The sequence below is a fragment of the Adiantum capillus-veneris genome, chromosome 22 (genome assembly GCF_014529385.1).
Source record: "Adiantum capillus-veneris isolate H3 chromosome 22, ASM1452938v2, whole genome shotgun sequence".
Taxonomy (NCBI): Eukaryota; Viridiplantae; Streptophyta; class Polypodiopsida; order Polypodiales; family Pteridaceae; genus Adiantum; species Adiantum capillus-veneris.
The window spans coordinates 22,412,597-22,433,347 of NC_140952.1; the positions used below are offsets into that span (position 1 = coordinate 22,412,597).

The 20,751-nt window shown below is 41.3% G+C and overlaps 2 protein-coding genes and 1 pseudogene across 2 annotated transcripts; 1 reads left to right on the top strand and 2 right to left on the bottom strand.

The window, feature by feature from the left end:
• The first annotated feature begins 1,791 nt into the window (after positions 1 to 1,791).
• Positions 1,792 to 2,412, top strand: LOC147429022 (uncharacterized). The gene has a single exon (XM_086494969.1). The coding sequence runs from the start codon at positions 1,792 to 1,794 to the stop codon at positions 2,410 to 2,412; it is 621 nt and encodes a 206-aa protein (XP_086351095.1).
• A 12,835-nt stretch (positions 2,413 to 15,247) lies between these two features.
• LOC147429023 (oligopeptide transporter 3 pseudogene) lies at positions 15,248 to 15,550 on the bottom strand (annotated as a pseudogene).
• Positions 15,551 to 15,630: 80 nt separating this feature from the next.
• Positions 15,631 to 19,244, bottom strand: LOC147429024 (oligopeptide transporter 4-like). The gene is made up of 6 exons (XM_086495220.1): positions 18,696 to 19,244; positions 17,930 to 18,027; positions 17,274 to 17,837; positions 16,538 to 16,790; positions 15,987 to 16,169; positions 15,631 to 15,867 (listed from the first exon to the last, which is right to left on the bottom strand). The coding sequence occupies exons 1-6, from the start codon at positions 19,242 to 19,244 to the stop codon at positions 15,631 to 15,633; spliced, it is 1,884 nt and encodes a 627-aa protein (XP_086351346.1).
• Positions 19,245 to 20,751: the final 1,507 nt, after the last annotated feature.

Consider the following 20,751-nt stretch of genomic DNA (forward strand, 5'->3'; position numbering starts at 1 on the left):
AATTATTGGGACTTACAGAAGTTTCGAGATTGTATCCCAGTTTTGATAGTTAGATTGAGTAGATGGTTGATTTTGTAACTTTAGGGTTTGAGAAGTTGTAAGGTATATATACCACTTTTTGACCTTAATGAAAAACCTTTTGTCATTTTAAAAGAGGTTGTGAAGTCTGTGAGTGAACGTACTGTGTACGAGAGAGAGAGTGTGAGCTTCATCTTGACGCTACGTGTGCTCCGGTGGTCGGAATCGAGTGCAGAGAAGTGTAGCATGTTGCCCCCGACTAGAGCTACACGCCAATACCAACATTGCACGCGTACGGTCCGGCTTTGCGAGCTCCTTCTACGAGCTTCATCGGTTGTTTGGGTGAGCATACGTTGTCCGATTTTGCATTGCAGCATATCCACGCGTTCACATTGAGTAGAACTACACATTAGGCACTTTAGATTTTGAAAACGAAGACCTGCAGATTTCAGCCAGACATCCTACGTGTTTCTGCACCGGGTGTTTTGGGTCGAGATTTTGGTTCATAGACCTTAGGGAGAGTGACCTATTGGTATTAGTAGGGTCTCCTTCAAGTTCTTTGGTGTTTCGAGATTGTTTGATGGGTGTTCGGCTCTAGAAAGCATTGTAGGAAGTTTCCTCTCTTGCACTCTTGAAGGCTGTGACTTAGACAATTGGTAGAGACCTCTGTAGGAATTGGTTAGGAGTCGGTCGAGTGTAGGTTGACACCTTATGCTTGCTTCCACACGCCTGCGGGTTGAGCTTCGTCCTTAGCTGACATTACATGTTAGGTGAGTTCTCGCTGTGCTAACGTCCGTCGCGGCGTATCCGTCCAACAGCTAGTTACTGACCATAAGAGCTTAAAGTGGATCTTTACGCAACCCAACCTCAACATGAGACAGAGGAGGTGGATTGAACTTCTTCAAGAGTACGATTTTGATATCAAGTACCAACCTGGGAAGGACAATTTAGTTGCAGATGGACTCAGTCGTCGTAAGTCTTTCCTCAATGCTATCTCTATACCCAATAATCCTATTCTGGAAAGGATCAGAGAAGCTTCTTCAAATGACCCAGAGTATCAACGATTGTTAATGCAGATTCAACAAGGCGAAGGACCTAAAGTAACTTCTAGACCGGCTAAAGACTATTCTCTTCAAGGGGAATTTCTTTATCTTGGTCAAAGACTTGATATACCTAGGGGATCCATCACTAAAGAAAGAAATTTTATTTGAGGCTCATGATAGCTCGACTTCTGGACACCCAGGGTATGCAAAAACCTTGTATGTAGTCAAAAGAAGCTATTTTTGGCCAGCGAATCAAGCTTCTCGGGGAACTCAAACCTCTTGATATACCTCAAATGAAATGGGAGTGTATCAGTATGGATTTTGTCACCGGATTACCTTCTGTCGGAGGCTACAATTTTGTATTTGTGGTTGTGAATATGCTCACTAAGGTGGCTCACTTGATACCTGTCAAGACGACCTACAGTGCTTCTGACATCAGTAGGGTTTTCATCAAGGAAATCTTTAGACTTCACGGTTTACCGAGAAGAATCGTCAGTGATAGAGATGCGAAGTTTACTTCAAAGTTTTGGAATTCTCTTTTTCAAGCAATTGGAACTTAGCTATGCTTCATACAACATATCATCCTCAGACCGACGGGCAGACTGAAAGGGTGAACTAAGTAATCGAAGATATTCTTAGAGCTTACTGTTCACAAGAGCCAAGGAAATGGATTCAATATCTTCCTTTAGTAGAATATGCTTAAATTTTTTTTGATCATAGAAGCATAGGAATGTCACCATTCAAGGCACTCTATGGACAAGAGTGTATAGCTCCACTGAAATTTTCTGATCTAACTATTAAAGTGGAAGCCTCAAAGAAAATGTTAGAAGACATGGAAGCGCAGACTAGGGAAATTCGCAAGGATATTCAAGTAGCTCAAGAAAGACAGAAGCATTATGCAGACAAGAAAATATCTGAAAGAACTTTTGAGTTAGGGGACAAAGTATTTCTCAGGGTTAGACCCAAGAGGAGTAATCTATCCTTGGGAAAATTCAAGAAGCTTAGCCCAAGATACTGTGGACCTTATGAGATTGTAAAGGTTGTAAGTGACCAAGTTTACAAGTTCCAGTTACCCTCAAACCTTAAATTTCATGACGTTTTTCATGTGAGTTTGCTTAAACCCTATATTCCCAATCCCGATCGTCTTGTAGATGCAGAGCAAGTTGTTATTCCTACTCAAGGCGTTCTCGAGCTACAACCTCATTATATCATTGAGATGCGGGAAAGAAAACTAAGGAATAGGAACATCATCGAACATCTAGTCAAGTGGAAGGATTTTCCAGAAGAAGACGCAACGTGGGAAGATCAACTAACACTTCAAAAGGATTACCCAGACTTACCCTTGAGATGAGGGCATCTCAATTCTTTCACGTTGGGTAGAATGTAAGGTCTCTACCTGCCCTAGAAGAGAGTTACCTATGTACAATTTTAAGTCTAATTATCAGTTTGGTAAAAGATGCCATTTTTAGCCAGTTTCAGTGATCAGATATCATTTTTGAGTTGTGATCCTTATATCACTTTTAATTTTGGTAAATTTAGTTTTTGTGAAAAATTTCCAAAAATAGAAAGTTTTTGACCCCCGGCATGGTCTAGGATCGACTGGCTCGTCAAACTGTGCACCGACCCAGATTTCCATAAAAATAGGATCCGGATGCTGAAAGCTGCTATTTGTGGCAGGTAGTCGTATCTGTTACCTGCACATCTGTTTCGAGTTAGCAAGTTTTCAGAATTGAATTTGGGTTAGTATAGATCAAGTTATCCTAAGGTTAGCATTTCCTAAGGTATGTGTATGGCATGTATGAGGATGTGCATGCATGGGTATGCATAGGCATGTAACCCCATCATGTATGGCCATGGGTCATGTGTATAGGTAGCCTTGTGCCAAGTGTTGGGTCAAGTATGGAAGTGTGGCATGGAGGCTAAGTATGGACTAGAGAGGTGTATCACTTAATTAGGTAAAAGGGGACACCTCTAGTGGTTAGTGAGAGGGTTGTGACACCTCTACTTCTTCTTTTGGCAAGAGGGGGCGAGCAAGGGAGATATGGGCATGCCTTGGCCATCACAACCCTAGAAGCCTATATAAGGAGCATTCCCACCCAATTTTACACACAATTCCTAAGACAGAGTAAGGAAGTGCTGCTGCTAGATCAATCTTTTGTGAAGCCTTTCTACATCACATAACACACAAAGGAGGTCTTAATTAAGGGAAATTTAATTATATTTATGTTAATCCTATTGCTCCATAGCCTTTTTTCTCTAGAGGATTCCTATGTCGAGCTTAATTATGCTAGCTGGCTACAACATTAAATAATCTATTCTCTATTATATGTGGGATATTGTCAATGGTTTCCATCCATTGATTGTATTTCCATTGTTGGGTTAAGGAGCACCTTGCTTCTTGAAGATAGTTAGTTTTCCTTTAATTAAGCATGAGTTTATGCATATAATCACCATTGTCAGTTATGCATGTTGTGCATAGTTATGTTGTAAAGCTCTTCACCTATGATTCTCTAAGATATGGTGAGACTTTTTGTGCACCCAAATTGAGGATTAATCAAGGAATTAAATCCTTGATTTTCCCATGAAATTAGGACATGATTATGAGACTTCTTGCATACAAAAAAAAAGTACAACTAGGGTATTGTGTTGCATTAGCAAATTGTGTATGATTTTGTGGAAATTAATCATCTATTATATTGGGTATTTGCATTCTACCATTTTATGTTATAATGATGCATCTAATTAATATATTAATCTTGATCTCATGTTGCATACGACGGAAGTTTTGGTTATGATATTCTTAGGACGAGTTTATGAGTAATTAAGGCATAATCATCTCACTGCATCCTTGAATTAGCTTGCATACTTGCAGTTGTGAAGGCTTTTCATTTAATCTAGCATTATGTGTAAGAATAAGGTTATTCCTTGTCAAGTTTTCTCATTGTTTGTTGTGGGAATTATGCCTACTTTGTTGTTTCTCCGAAAGAACTAATCCTAGTAGTGAGATATGGCCTCCAAGAGAACCCGGTTTGGTGGTGCTAATGGCCGCGAGGCGGGAACTAGCAACATGGTGAACAACAGTAAAGCACTGATGAGAGAAGAAAATCTAGCCATCTCACGAGGCATCGAGGAGGAAATTCATGAGGTTGAATGAATTTAATTTTTGTATTTTACATAAACATTGCATTACGATAACTTAGGAATGTTAAATTCTCCAAACTATGTTGGAAATCCAACTGAGACAACGGCATTGGTTTTTTGAAAAAAAGATTTTATCTAAATTTAAGTTTGAAGTAAATAGAAAAGAATTGCTTTATGGAAAGACTGCTTGAAGGTAGGAAAGAATGGTTGGTAGGAAAAACTATCTCACAAGTTTCATTCATTATTCCAATGTCGATTTAGTTTGAACCCCCTACTGATCACAGGGCGGTAGCTCGCGAAGTTATCGCAGGAGCTAAATCCACGACTTGCTTTCTATGCGGTGGATATGTCCGTGGCTTGCTTTCTATGAGGTGGATACATGATTTTTACCCGGAGAGTTACTCCATGAATTGGGTGGAATCATGGACTGGTTGTATGGGTGGCCAGTTGACAATGGGTGGAGTTAACACTCGCTGAGGTCCTCACGACTCCAAGACATTGGAATTTTTAATGAAGTATTGTTTGTTGAGTATTTCCCTAGGAAAGATATGTTTTGGTGCCAATTTAACAATGTTTGAAGGGCTGTCTTAACGAACTTGTGTTGAGGAAATATAAAAAAGAACCCTAAGTGTTGAACAACAATGTGTTAGTAATTAGGCCACACAAAGACTCTGTGTGAGTGCGGGGTGGGAAGTGGGGGCTTGGCTCAGGTTGCCAAAGCCTACGAGACGGGTGGTCCCGATTAGTCGGGAACTCTCTACCCTGCGCAATAGAGTACATCATTAGATAGCTCATTACGCCAGAGCGGAAGGAACTCGGTGTACGTGCCTCTAAAAATTATGGGAAAAAAGGCACTGAGGTTACTTCTCCTCCTGGAAGCTGAGGATAGACCATCTACTGGTCTTCTTTTCTACTTAGCGAATTTTTGTTTGCTTCCGCATAGGATCTAGCGACCGTCAGGTGTCCTCCAGTTCCGTCATGGTGAGACGGGGAGGGGACCTCACAGACATAGAGATTCCAATTTGAGTGCTTGCATGCATCACAGAAGCATGCCAATGGTCTTGTTGCAAGGAAGTTGGATCTTGTAAGTTGTGACCATGGAAAGGATGCAAAGAGCGAGTTTCCCTAATAGTGGCACAATTCCATTTGACTTATCTGTTCACATCCTTGATAGGTTGGCTTTGCAATAAGAAACCACATATGCTGCACACTTTAGAATAGCTCCATTAGGCTTCAACTGTTCATGGGTCAAGGTACTTTCCACAACTGCTCCTACACCATTGTGCTCTCCCTTGCCATGCCTTGATCCGAAGAAGAACCGGCTCATCCCGATCCCTTTCAATCCACCATATCTTGCAACAAAATAGAAAGGCATGGCGCCCTTGAACTGTGAGGCCGGACCATCGGACCACACCCAATGCTGTTTAGGATTCACACCCTCTTGTTGGAACCAATCACAGTGTAGCATGAGGCAATGTTGCACAAACAATGGGTCATGCACCTTATCTGATATGAAGAAGTGGATCATTTTTACTACCTCCCCTTCCTTTGCAGTAGTACAGTACGTGTACAAAAATGGTTACTTGACTAGATTGCCAATTCATTGACTGAATCTCATTTTGCTCCTTGAAGGCATAATTCTTTGCAAAATCAACAAATGAAACCACCACATCATCTGGAAACCTAAGTAGACAGTCCTTGAATTGTTGTGCTTGCCATCGAGCTATATAGTTATGAGTGATGAAGATCTTCAACTTGGACTTCAAGAGTTGAAGGAACTCCCAGCACTGCATTTCTTTATGCAATAGATCTTTTATTTTTTTTGTTGTTTCCATGCTTGTCTTTTGCTTCTACATATGCAAATACTTTCACAGTAATACTCTTACCTGGATATGCTATCTCCAAGCAGCATAACTCCATCCTCTTCACTTTTCACAAATCTTGCAATCTCCCATCAGAGATTCCCTTTTATGAAAACCTGCATCTGGTTGCTTTGGATAGAGAACTGACTCCCACAGTTGTGTGACACCTTTGAACGTGTGATGTGAAGCTTCACAACCCATGCTAATGTTGTTTCTCGTAGCACAAATACTCCATACACAGTTGCAACCTGCTTCATGCAAACCAAAAGCATGAGAGCGCATGTGGTTTAATGTGTCCTTTAGAAAGGACATTTGCATATGGTATGCACAATAGCATGTGTATCTATCCTTCAGCTGCCTACAAAAGAATGGCTTCAACATCTCAAACATTCTCATGCCAATCTTGCAATTTGGATGCTTCTCTTTGAACATGTAAAACAATTAAACCTCCAATATCCATAAATGATCAACTTATGCTCCCAGAATGCTAGCTGCGATGTACAGAATGCTAACTAGGATATCCAACATGCTCTTCAAAACAAATCAATGTGTTAACCACCACACTCAATATGTTAACAATGTGTTAACAAGAAAAGTTAGTGGCATACAAACTATGCTAACTAGCATACCGGGTATGCTAACTAGCATATACATTACTCTGACAAGTATACCCGGAATGCTAACTACTAGCATACCAGGTATGTTAACAAGCACACCCACTATTCTAGTGAGCATCTTTGAATGATCATTAGAATACAAAGTGTGTTAGCTTACATTCCCAATATGCTAATGAGAAAATTGGCTATGCTAATTAGCCTATTGGGTATTCTCACTAGCATACGGTTTGTTAGCCAGAATACCAGTATGCTAATTAGTATATTAGGTAACGTAAGCTAACTAGCATGGAGGGTGCTAGCCTCCATCTTACTCATTATGCTAGTTAGTATATAAGAAATGCTAACTAGTAGACACATTGTGCTTACTAGCATACTAGGTATGTTAACTAGCAAACTCAAAGCCGACTTGCATATGAGGTATGCTAAACTGAATAGCATGTGTGCTAACTAGGTATGTTAATTAGCATGGTGAGTCTTCTAAGTAGCATACACATTGTGTTAATTGCTAGTTAGCATTTAAGAAATGCAAACTAGCAGACACACTGTGTATACTAGCTTACTAGGTATGCTAACTAGCATAATTAGTGCCAACTAGCATATGATGTATGCTAAATTGAATATCATGTTTGCTAATTAGGTATGTCAATTAGCATGGTGATTATGCTAAGTAGCATACACATTGTGTTAATTGCTAGCTAGCATATTAGAAATGCAGACACATTGTGTTTACTAGCATACTAGGTATGCTAGATATCATACTCAGTGCCAACTAGCATATGAGGTATGCTAAATTGAAGATCATGTGTGCTAACTAGGTATGTTATTTAGCATGGTGAGCATGCTAAGTAGCATACACATTGTGTTAATTGCTAGCTAGCATATTAAAAGTTCTAACTAGCCAGCACATTGTGTTTAGTAGCATATTGGGTATGATAACTAGCATACTAGGTGTGCTAACTAGCATACTATGTATGCTAAATAGCACACTCAGTGCCAGCTAGCATGCTAAACTGAATAGCATGTGTGCTAACTAGGTATGTTAATTAGCATGATAAGTATACTAAGCAGCATACACTATGTGTTAATTGCTAGTTAGCACATTAGAAATGCTAACTAGCAGACACAATGTGTTTACTAGTATACTAGGTATGCTAACTGCCATACTATGTATGCTAATTAACTAGCATAATCAGTGGCAACTAGCATATGAGGTATGTTAAACTAAATAGCATGTGTGCTAAGTAGGTATGTTAATTAGCATGATGAGTATGCTAAGTGGCATACTTGACATGGTAAAGTTCTATCATATACAGTGTGTTAACAAGCATCCTCAGTGTGCTAACTAGTACGTGTAACAAGCATACTAGGTATGTACTAACTAGCATAGACAATGTGTTGACCTGCTCACACAGTATGCTGACCAGCATGCACAATGTGGATACCATTATAAGACTATAGAATAGTATGATACTTATCAGACGATAGAAGTTATTATACACTAGAGATGCCATGCATTGAATACCAAAGTTATGGCATATCAATTGGCTTGATCACATGAGGCTCATGCAGGAGGTGCACAAGGTGTGTTCTGTAGCTTTTCCTCCCCATTCTCTTTCAAAAAACATCCTTCTTGTTCGGGAATACGCGAGTCTCCTCTCTCCAAAATGTGTGGACCAATTCCTTGATTTTGTCTATGATAGGGCTATGACGGTGTTTCTTGTGACATGCGGCCAATGAAAACAATCCACCATTGATAACAGGCTTCATCCGTGATTTTGTTTTGTGCAAGGAGCGAGGGGCGACTTTAAGGACGCTTGAGATTTTTGCAATAGGCATGTTATCCTTTGAATTCAACATCATCTGCAACACTGCATTCTTCAAAAACAACTCCTCATAAGAACTTGGCTGCTTGAAAGTAGTAAATGTGAGAAATGTGTTGCGGACATTGGAGACAATTGAGCTCTGTATAGGAGCCTCCTCCATTAAGGAATGTTCCTGGATTGCCTGAACAACAGGATTTTCAACAACTAGATTCCAGATTTCCCATTTTACTTTTGTCTCAAAACCTTTAGTCCTCCTCTTGAAAGCTATCACAACTCGGAGGTTATCTTCTTTTTCTCCTCATCATTGAGGGCATGATGTCCTTGCTCACCCTGCATCTGTTTATGCTCCCTCTGTTTCCTCCTTGTTTCTCTCTCGTATTTCCTGATCACAAAAAGAGATGGATCTTGGGAGTTGTGATTCATCACCTATAATGGCTCCCTTTTGCAAGTTTCTCTTGAGGACTACAAACAAGCATAAAGCATTAATTACTTGAAATCACTTAAATGTCATATATGCATGCATCTTAAGTTAACATTGACAATTCACTGACCAACATTGAGCATGTTGTCTGCATATCCAACATTGGAGCTAGTGGAAATATTGTTGTATGGTTCTCCATAGCTCTATGGAAATGGGAGGAGAAGGGGAAAAATAGATAGGAGGACAGGTCAAGGCCAGCTAGAGAGAGAGAGAGAGAGAGAGAGAGAGAGAGAGAGAGAGAGAGAGAGAGAGAGAGAGAGAGAGAGAGAGAGAGCTGAGAAAGTCCATGACCCCAAAACTCTAGTAATCGAAAAAGAGGCCTCATTTGAACGGATAATAATTGTTTATGGACATTTTTATTGAAATGGACATTGTTTTGGCTTTTCAACATATGCTAATAAGCACTACTACCTAGCATTGTCCCAAACAACATTTTCAATGACACGTTAACATGCTTACACCCTATTGAGTTTGAAGTCGTTTGGAGTTGATTTGCATGTGGATTTGTGAAAGGATTAGAGGGAGGATTCCACATTTTCTATAGATAGAAAGCACATTGATCATCAAAGTGGATTGTATTGTCTTGAGACAAGAGATTGACAACCTCTTATCATGCCTCCATGCCCTAGTTGAGTCACTTGCTTCCCATGATTAACATTTTAGTCTTGGCTCCATCTCTTTCTGAGATGTGATAGGTGTTGACCATTGGGTCCCAAGACATAAATACCGTTACACATGGAGCTTCACAAAGATGGAGATGGAGAACTTTGGGAGATGAATTGGAGTCCAAGAAAAGCAAGGTGACAAGATATACACGACGGGTGGGATATGCGACAATATCTTGCTTTCTTTGTTAAAGATAAGAAGTATTATCGAAGATATACTTGCGCATATTATCACATACATATGCATGACATACCTTGGACCCAAAATCTGTGTGTGTGCGCGTGCGCTTTCCATTGCCTCTCTCTTCTCGCTCTGTTCTTTCTGTGATAAATGTATGCAATAGTGGACTCAACATCCAATACTATTTTACGTAGTTTTCTTACCTTGGTGAGCAGAAGTTTGAATGCTTAAATTTGCAATAATTTATATTGTGTATGCAAAGGGATCGAGGTTTGAAGGTCTAATGTACTTACGTTTTGTGAAGGCTTTTGAGAGAAGTTTGAAGGTCTAATGTACTTACGTTTTGTGAAGGCAAAGGGATCGAGGTTTGAAGGTCTAATGTACTTACGTTTTGTGAAGGCTTTTGAGAGAAGTTTGAAACCAAGTGCATATCTTGGATAAAGTGGAGTGCACATTCTTTGAGACTTTCTTTCAATGTTTTAAATAACATATGAAATAAACTAATTAAGCAATATTTTTAATGTCGGAATAGTGTGGTAATTTAGGATTCAAAAGAGATTTTGGGTGAGTGCGATGTGGAAAGTGGGAAAATGATATCCCGATGTCATCATTCTATGGACGCATAGACTAATTAATAAGCTGGTTAACTTTCAACATTATCTTGGAATTAGTTAGTAGAGGTTTCAAGATAGAGGAGGAAATCCAATAGCCGAACCTCTTAAACATGGGAAAGAAGCCTTGAGATTTGCTACTCAAAGGGTTGTACTCTTTTAAGCATAAAGAGAACGATTAGCATTGTAGGATTGTAAGGATCTTTGTTGCTACCAAGATAGGACCAGTTCTTCCCTAGTGGCTCATACCCAAGCCTACATAGTAGCTAATGGAATGCTTGTTAATTTCCTTAGAGCCCCGTCACACCCAGGGGGTACAGGGGATGGATGGTTTGGAGTGTTGGAAACCTCGCAGTCACGCCAAGTGGTTGCAGAGCCTATGGGAGTTGCAATACTTACTGCAGCCACTATAAAATGTTTGCATTTAGTAACTTGTAGGGATTCACTTGCACAGGCTGCAAACAGTACACGATTATGAGCAGCTATAGATCCGTGAGACTTTTGAAGAGTTTGAGCGTAACTCTCGCTAGTGTTGTTTGTTGATAGCCTCTACTTCAACCCACAAGCAAAAAGGGATGGAAAATAATTATAACGCAAACTAAGCTTGCAATGGATCCCCTCTAACTCTTTGGTGGAACAAGGCTCTTAATTTGCTATATATAAAAAAGGCACACACTTCTGAGAGAGAGAGAGAGAGAGAGAGAGAGAGAGAGAGAGGAGAGAGAGGATATGGAGAGAGAATTATGGAGTTGAGGGGAGCAGGTAGTGGGCGCTCTCTTTCTCAACCGTCATGTTCAAGGAAATTACCTCTCCAGGTGTAGGGTGTTGATATTAAGTAATGCGGGTTATACACACATACAGAGAGAGATGGCATCACACACACACACACACACACACACACACACACACACACACACACACACACACATACACACAGATGCTTGAACTCTTTTATTATTGATGTGTTTGTTTACACTTATAGGCAAGGTAGCACCACCGTTTTGGTTTTGCACCTCGTAATAAAACTTAATTCATATTTCCAACATTCCCCTTCTCCTGGAAGGTGTGAATTGGCTAAAGCATTTGCATGAGCTTTTTGTTTGTCAAAAGCATGCTTCCAACAATCTTCCTTGTAGTGTCTTGGCTTAAAGCAACATGTGCATGTGATGTTCCTCGCTTGGGGTGAGGTTGATGGAATTCTTGAAGATTGTTTGTGATGATAAAGGTGCGTTGGAAGATTGTGAAGTGGAAGCACGATCTCTCCAGGATATAGTTCCTTCTTTCTAGGGAAGGTGAAGTTGTTTTAGAATTTCTAGCATACATCACAAGTGGGGTAGTGGGATACAGTTGGTTGTAGAAGACCTAGAGAGAGATGAACTTGCATTTTGATGCACAATGTCTTTTTGGAGTAAACAACCAATAAGTATTGGTAGTGTCAGATCAACTATGCTACTTTGGGTGGCAACAAATGAAGTCCCTGTGGGTGGGAGCCGCAGTTAGCATAGTAGTTATTTGTGCATCATTAAATTTTAAACCTGAAGTGGTAACTTCATTGAGCAAACTTTACCACTCGTCTAGAATAGTAGCAATTGTGCCTTCATAAAAAAAAAGAGAGACTTACTAATTTACATTGAGCAGACACTTGCAAGGCTATGTCAGTATGTGCATATATTGCTTTTAAGCGTTCCCAAATTGCATGAGAGGTGAGTAGTCGATGTACTAATTGTATTTATATACTACCTAAACATAACATTATGTGGGACATTGCTTTATCATCACCCTTATGCCATGTAGTAATGTCAGCCTCATTTGTAGGAGGTGTGTTTGCGGTAGTACCTACGAGAATTATAGGAGCCGGGCATGGAGTCATTCCATTTGCGACGTCCCAAAGATGGCCATGAATGAGTAACATTTTCATGCAAATAGCTCAAGAGCGATAATTTGTAATTGTGAGAAGGTCAAGTTTGTAGGATGTATGCGATTTTGCAATGGAACTTGCATCCATAATGGCTTTTATTCATTATCTCTCTAATCTACCTATTGGCTCTTGCCACCTTTTATTCATTCATTAGTGAGATGCTTCCACTCCCCCTCCACTCCCAATACAATTTTTGCTCCCAGCCTGCTTCAACTTTTAAAAATCATCTGCACGAGAGATGAACCAACCCAACAGAGAGTTTGGACCAGTTTTTGACTGTTGTACACCACTCCAATGCTCCCAACTCGGTGATTGGAGTTTGTTCTATGTAATTTGAGAGAAAAGACCAAAGCATTCCAGCGCACCCCTCCCCGTTGCCTGCTGCCAGCTCCTACCACCTGTTCAGCTGGCGCCTACCTCCTCAATGAGTACCTCGCTCGCCTCCTCCATTCCTCTCGTTTGTCTCCTTCGTGCGTGCTACGAAGCCCACCAGCACCATTCGCCTTTCGCTTGCCATCACCATCACCCTTCAACTTTTGCAAGCCAAATAATGATCCCAATTTTTTATTTTATCCCAGCCGGTATCCCCTACTAGCTTATGTGAAGACGATGACAATAAGAGTCTCACAAACGAATAGCCTCAAGTTGGGAGTTTTGTTGCCTTACATAGCCACAAAGATAGGTAGTTGCCAGTTCCAAATGAGGTATTTGATTTGTAAGCTAAGTTCAAAGGTGAGTGCAACAAGAATTTAAATGTTTGTATATCTTGTCTTGGATTAGAGAGTTAGGGGAAATGTATCCTAATTGAAGTAAATGAATTATGAGTTGAGATAGCTTTAGATGATAATTAGATCGCTCTGCTGATGATGAGTTGCCACCATTTGAAAGGGAAGAATAACGATGCCACAATGTTCGCGAGGATGATGGCACGCGCATGAAGTAGTCAGTGTGGGAACTGGTTAGTGTGGGAACTGGTTAATGAAGCGTGACGTTGAATATCTACGTAAACACAGAGAAGAGGCAAACAAAGATGTGTTGATTGTGAGCAGGAGCGAGACGGTGGGCGCATCAGGCTACCAGGAAGGGGTCGAATCGATACCATGTTGATATCAAGTAATGGGTGTTACACACACACACAGAGATAGATAGATGGATAGTTCTATTATCGTGCTGGGAGGTCAAATATGACCTATGGGACCAAATGAACATGTCACGTGGTGAGTGGAGTTCATAAGTGAAGAGAGAGAGAGAGAGAGAGAGAGAGAGATGGAGAGAGAGAGACTCTTGAACTCTTGTATCATTGATGCATGCTTGTTTACATTTGTAGGCAGGGGCAGCAACACCGTTTCGGTGTTGCCCCTCGTAATAAAACTTAATTTATATTTCCCCTCAAGGGTTATGGATTAATGGTGGCTCGTAACGATGAGAGAGCAACAACTTGAGTACATGAAGTGCATATTAACATCCTCTCAGACCAGTCTTTTGGGCCTCATCGACCTCGACGAGGCTGCACTGGCGGTAGTTCCTGCTGATGCTACCAAGGCATGGATCGAAGCAATTGTTGCTGCAAGAATTGGCAGTGTTTTGAAAGGTACCCATCCACATTCTTATTTGATATTGCCACATTGTGACGCTTTTGAAAGGGTTTTGGAAGATGTTAGTGAGCTAATTCCTGGCCTAGGATGGTGGCATCGTTTCTGTAGTATTTGCTTGTAGTGATTACATACATATCCAATGCAACATTTTGTCATTGAAATTAGTGCGTTTTTGAAGTACATGGAGAAAGAAGGCAGCAAAGAGGAACTCATGCATAATGCTATTCATACAACAGCAGGTTTACCTGGTGTGCACCACTATATGTTCGTTGACAACAAAGGATAGCTAAAGCCTGCAAACTTCAAATGGAATGATCCAACAAGACCACCTGATAAAATGGCTTGATGAGGAGTTTCCTAGCCATGTGTAGCTCACAAGAAGATTTAGAAATTTTCTCAAGTAGGAAAACGGAGTCTTTCTCAGTGTTTTTCATACAATGCATAACATCATGAGCTTCTGCTCGAGAGGCACCCCATACCTAGCTAGGTATGCGGCACCTCCCTCGCAGAAGCTCATGATGTCACAATGTGGGAAATATTGTGAGAACTTGTCCAAAACTTCTTGTGTTATAGTATTGGGGATAGTATTAAAAAACAAAATGTTGTTGTGAATTCCGTTTCAAGTTTATTGTAAGCCATCTGTCAAGAGAAACCAATATTAAAAATGCATTAGAAGAACTTGATGAGCATAAACGAGTCTTTTGACTGGTGATATTTTTCAAGTGGTAGTGCCAGATGTGGCATGAGCAAATGCCCTTGGAAAAAATAACATCTTCAACATCAAGGGCTTACGCTAGGCACTAGTGCTCAAAATTTAACCGCATGAGAGTCTTTTATCCTCGTTGAGCTTCAAATGAAAAAGGAGCATGTTGCGTCAAATATGTATACATCTTGCCTAGCTTTGTCTATATCGATAGTAGGCGCATTGTGAAATTGAATGGCAAGAGTTATAAGTAGGGTTTAAATTTTATTGTTACCATTTTGAAAGCCTTCTGATGGAAAAACTTGAAAGGCTGACCGTCTATAGGAAATACTTGAAATAATTTTTTTTCTAAAAACTTAGAAAAATGCTAAATTGAGTATATATTAAGGTTGTTTCACGAAGATTCTTTAAATTTTTGCACCTTTAAATCTAAAATGTAAAGGAGAATTTCAATAATTTGTATGGCAGGATTTTTGGAGAATCGAGGTCCTACAATTTTAGAGGAGAATTTCAAAATCTGGATGATTAAGATTTCAAGAAGGTGAGCCAATTAGCCAAAGAGCTTCAAAACAAGGTGGTAGGCCAGCAGCTAGTGCTGAACAGTACAACGTCCTGGTCTGGCAACCCCAGGGGCAATGGGGCACTGAGCAAGTGGGCAATGCTCCCCTTGTGTTCCCCACCAATTCAATTCCACACCAGGATACCCCAAGCCCACATTCAACCCCACCGCCATAAAGGCGAGCCCTGCGTCCAACGCCGCCGAGAGCACATAATTGTACCTCTTCCACCACCTCTTATGGTAGTTGTACACAATGTAGTTGAAGATGAACCCTACCAGCAGCCATGATGTCAAATTGACTGTCGTCGCAGGCGGCATTATCGCCGTTGCGCCCAAAATCACTGGAATGTGTATCTTGCTGATCCACCACACTCTGGGAAATGCTTTGTGACATAACCATACCAACAAAGGCGCTACTGCCCCTCCCAAGAAGAACCAATTAAGACTTGGGTATATCCCTTGGCTCCCAAATATCTTCTTTGGCCCTCTAGCCCCCATATCACGGATGCGTCAAAAAAGACCGCATCCCCAGGGCATGTCCAAGGATTATTTGCTGGAAGCTTCTCGGTATCGCATATGTTTTTGATCGATCCTAGCATCCACCATGCCACTACCATGTTCACAGCCCCTGCTACTATTGTGCCAATGACCTGAAAAAGCAATTGGAAAGCACCCACATCATGCTTTTTGCATTGTCTACTTAACTATATCTGCAACCTAAAATATAAGAAAAGCTAGCAGTAAACTGCAGGAATTAGGTCAGGCGAACCTGAACCATGAACATTGACCGAGGCGGCACCTTCATATAGTGACCCAACTTGAAGTCTCCCAAGAAGGAAAGAGCCTGGATCACGCTCATGTAGCCATACACTTTGAATAGAACGTTAGCGACTGGCTTTCCCGGAAGCAGATAGCCTATGATGTACTCTGTTATGACGTTCAAGCCTGGAGACTGGATAGCACATGTAAATTCATGATCACATACACAAGGTATACAAAAATTAGCTATTGACATAACTATCCAGTAAACAGGGTTAGAGTAGCTGACATTGGCTTGGCCTATGTGCACGCTCTCTTTACGTCAAATTTGAGTACTAACTTGGAGCATGGCGACCATCTAAAGCCAAGCTTGTGATGGATGCATGATGCTTATAGCCACATACATCTAAATGCATATACTTATTGCTGTAAGTTAGCCAAGCTGTCTCAAGCCAAGCTTGCTACGGATAATAGCCACATTTGTAAATGCATATGCTTAGTGCTGTAAGTTTAAAGCCAGATTGTATATGGAGTCTATGCGGCGAGAAACAAGCTCTTTACCTGATTTGTGGTAGCAACAATCACCCCTATCGGTAGAGTAAACATAGCGGCTAGTGCACATGCTAGCAGTAAACCCCACCATGGCAGTTGCACTTCATCTTTGAAAACCACACAAACAACAATAGACAGACCCATTGATGCAATGAGCAAATAGTTCCACCATGGTTGTGGTATGCCAGGATATTTTTGCATTAGCCTTGTATGGATATCTGGTTGTGTATTTAAAGCTGCTTTGGTCCTCTCCCAAATGTCCCTGTTTCATACACAAGAAGATTTAGAAATTTTGTCATGTAAGAAAACGGAGCTTTTTTCAGTGTTTTCTTCATAACATCATGAGCGTCTGTTGGAGAGGCACCGCATACATAGCTAGGTACGATTGGGGGCAGGTAACCTCCGGCTTTCATGCAATGCATAACATCATGAGCTTTTGCTCGAGAGGCACCGCATACCTAGCTAGGTACGATTGGGGGCAGGTGCCCGCCGGCCCCCGCACTGGGCCGCGGCGCTCCCCTGCCCCCAATCGTACCTAGCTAGGTATGCAGTGCCTCCCTCACAAAAGCTCATGATGTTGAGGTAGGTCAGAATGTGGGAATTATTGTGAGAATGTGTCCAAAACTTCTTGTGATGGTTGACTGCACTAATTAGCTACTCACGTATGTAAGATTGCAGCCAGCACCATTAATTCATGTCAAGAACAGAGTTAAATGCATCACAAATATACAAAGTAACGACATACTTGCCGTGAAACAGCATCACATGCGTCAGAGCAGCAGCCACCGTGGCAAATCCAAGGCCATACGCAAAAGCAAAAGCAGTGCTGAGGTGCACTTGGCCTTGTTGTTCATAAGCTGTGTGGTTAAGAGTAAAGTCAGGGTTCAGGATAGATGTAATGTTGTAGAACGTCCCATTTTCTGTGAAAAGCCGAGAGGTGAAAATGGGAAACTTCTTTGCATCATACATATTGCTCCAGTAGGCAGAGGGGAGCAGCACATAGACGATGATGACGAACCCGATGCCGACATTGACCGTGGCAAACAAGGGAGAAACCAAAGGACTTGAAAGGAATGAAGAGATACCCGCCCAATCGAGACTTATGGAGCCAACTCCAAGCCCTTGTAGTCCTGAGCCTATCTGTTGGGCGGTGACTGATTTTGGAAATGCCCAACACAAAACTGCTACTGAACTTAAGGTACTGAACAAATATCCTGGCAGTGCATAGTAGATGAAGCTTGCAGCCATCATGATCAAGAAGAATTGGCTTCTAGAGAGTCCCTTTTTGTGCTCTTTTTCATGTAATGTCCTGCATAGGACACAGTGTTTATGCGACGCCGAGTGCATTTGACATGTATATTGCCGATCGATGTTACAGACTAAATTCTAGAGGGGAATTACCTGAACAATGATACTTGCACAAGTGTGCCAGGCCACCACATATGAGAAGGCTCGACAAGATACTTGTAGAAAAGTCCAGCCCAGCCATATCCTAGCACCTGCATTAAACGCATTACGCAATCGGTTTGCCCATGTTTTGCGGCGTGCCGTACTACCCAATATTAGACAACATCCAAGTAGGCTAGAACTGACATATGCCGATGACATATTATATTAATTTGATGTTATGCTCCTAGTTCTAGGCCTGGTGATCCGCGCCCATTGCCCCCGGCTGGGCCAGTCACGCCCACCTACACGCGGCCTAGCAGGCCGATATTTAACCAGAGCCGCCCATTGCCACCTGATCTACCTATATTTAGAAACTTTTTCATATTTTAATTCGAGGTACTAAAACAATATGCAGGCGCATTCAATTATGATGTACTTTCAGGCATTAACTTTCATAATTACATCTTCTTAAACATTTTTAATTTGTTTCGATGATAAGCTATGAAACTACATAGGATTGACGTTTGCGTTATGGTTCAATTATAAGCTATGAAACTACATGGGACTCATGTTTCCGTTGTATTGATTTAAATCTGAAGATCTTCAATACCTAGTTACATCCATGATAAAGTTAATGAAGCAAAAGTACTACTCAATAAAGATATAAAGGATTCTTCAAAAGAGCTGTGTGTTGTATTCAACCTTAATTTTGAGGCATAGAGATGATATTTTAATTAGTTCAAATGCACTCAAATATGGGCTGGGAGGGTAGTCATACCTGAGTTGTGATGATGATGAGCAGGCCCACAACAAAAGAGAAATGACGGTGGTAGAATGCCTTTACAATGGTAACAATACCGACCCCATATGCGGAACCATTACCGAAAGCACTCCCTGCATTGGCAAAGATGGTGATGAGCACATGCTCCTTCACATTGAAAGGCCCTGGATTGAGAGAGAACTTGGCATCAAAATAAGGCAAGTAGTGGACGCGGGTCGGTAGAACCCAAGCCATGAAGCGCCCAATCGGTACGGCAGCAATTTGCACCATGCTAAGCGAAATGGTGAGAGGCTCCATGCGATATGCAAAGAACTGGTTTATGAAAGACAGCATGATGCAGGATAAGAGCCCAATGGACCACATGCGAAAAGTCCATACGGGAAGGGAAGGATCGTCGGTGGTAGCGACGGTGAGTGACACTTGCTCTACAGGGGATTGATCAACATTGTGATTGCCATGGGAAACATACATTGCTGCGTCAACAGGAGCATTTTCCCTGTATATGGAAAAGGGGTGTCTAATGTCTTCCTGTCTGCCAACGGCCATACCCGATCGATTAATTACAACCTCTGAATCTGCGTTTTCTGCATAAACAGAAAAGGAGGGCTCCTTGCGACAACGATGATGTCAAATTCAGGTGCTGGTTTATGCAGAGAGACTATTACCGGTAGCTGCTCTCTAACGGTGGGTTTTGTTTTGTATCTGTTAGACCTCCGGCTACTGTGAGATTTTCTGCAATGCACAAGTGGACGTCATTATATGCAGCTAGACCAAATCAACATTGTGGCACACACACACACACACACACACACACACACACACACACACAGAGAGAGAGAGAGAGAGAGAGAGAGAGAGAGGTGGCCGCCTGATCAGGCTGCTGCTGCACGTATCTCCCTTACCTGATCTTCTTGCAGTGATTGCGCAATTGCGTTAATATGGTAAATAATGCGTGCGTGCGTGCGTATATGAGAGAGAGAGAGAGAGAGAGAGAGAGAGAGAGAGAACTTGTTAGGCAGCCGCTTTGCTTGCAGGCTTGCAGCCAACAATTCTTCACGCTCGTGACTGCGTTATTTTTTTTAAGGTCGATTGCTGCGCCAAATGCCGCCCGTGAGTAGAAAGGGAAGAAGGTTTTGCATGCTCACTTAAAACATTTTTTTGAGGCCACCGGGTATATATGTTGTTCCATTCCCAGTGGCACTTTCAAATTCAATCAAACCTTTTAAAAGAGCCATGTTTGAGAATCATTGCAATACAAGGTCTTAGGAAGGGCTTTAATAGAAATGTTGCATTTTAAATGGTTTAATAAGCCTACTAATTTTATTTTTTTCGGGCAGAGTTGTTGACACAAAAATTTTGAGCAAAGCATGGCCAATAATAGCATGTGCCATCGATTGCGTGGACCAACATGATTTGGATCTTGGGCGGCCTAGTCATGCAATGATCGCATAATTCGTGGCCATCTACTCAAACTCAAAACTAAGGCAAATAGTGATAGATTTGTACAACTCTCAAATTTTGTATGAGAGACGATTCCATTATTAGCTACATGATTTTATTGCGAGCATTTCAATCCTTGCACTAAGGCCGGGTTCAAACGAATAGGTGGAAGAGTTGTTCAAAGGTTTGTGACTCCAACGTGTCCAACATTCATTGGAGCAAAAGTAGGGAGCCTATTTTCGGACCCACAAAAAGACTAGCGAGCCCCCTCCCCCGAAGAGAACATATCTCTTTAACATTGAGATGCTACCTAGGTGGAGTGAGAATATAATTTCAATTTTGATCATAGGGCAATTGTCGATAGACCGAGAGAGGATAGTTGATAGGCAGTTGATTGAGCAAAGCAGTCACTTTCAACTACTTAGTGGATGACTCTACCATAGGGGATTATATAACATACTACGATTGTGTATCGAAGCCTTTGATATTCCTTTATACCTAAGGGAAGCACATGTCACATTGGGCTTTATCCATCATGGAAAAGTCCGAACCTATCATAATTTGATGAGAATGGGAGTTGTTTAGCTTAGTATGAAATTTGATGCTCACATGT

Bases quoted from the DNA above. Each gene is read 5' to 3' on its own strand.
- LOC147429022 (XM_086494969.1), top strand. From the start codon at position 1,792: ATGTCACCATTCAAGGCACTCTATGGACAAGAGTGTATAGCTCCACTG.
- LOC147429024 (XM_086495220.1), bottom strand. From the start codon at position 19,244: ATGGCCGTTGGCAGACAGGAAGACATTAGACACCCCTTTTCCATATAC. The intron at 18,028-18,695 runs GTATGACTACCC...CGTTTAATGCAG, and splicing joins TCATCATCATCACAACTCAG to GTGCTAGGATATGGCTGGGC. The intron at 17,838-17,929 runs GTAATTCCCCTC...TGTCCTATGCAG, and splicing joins GTGCAAGTATCATTGTTCAG to GACATTACATGAAAAAGAGC.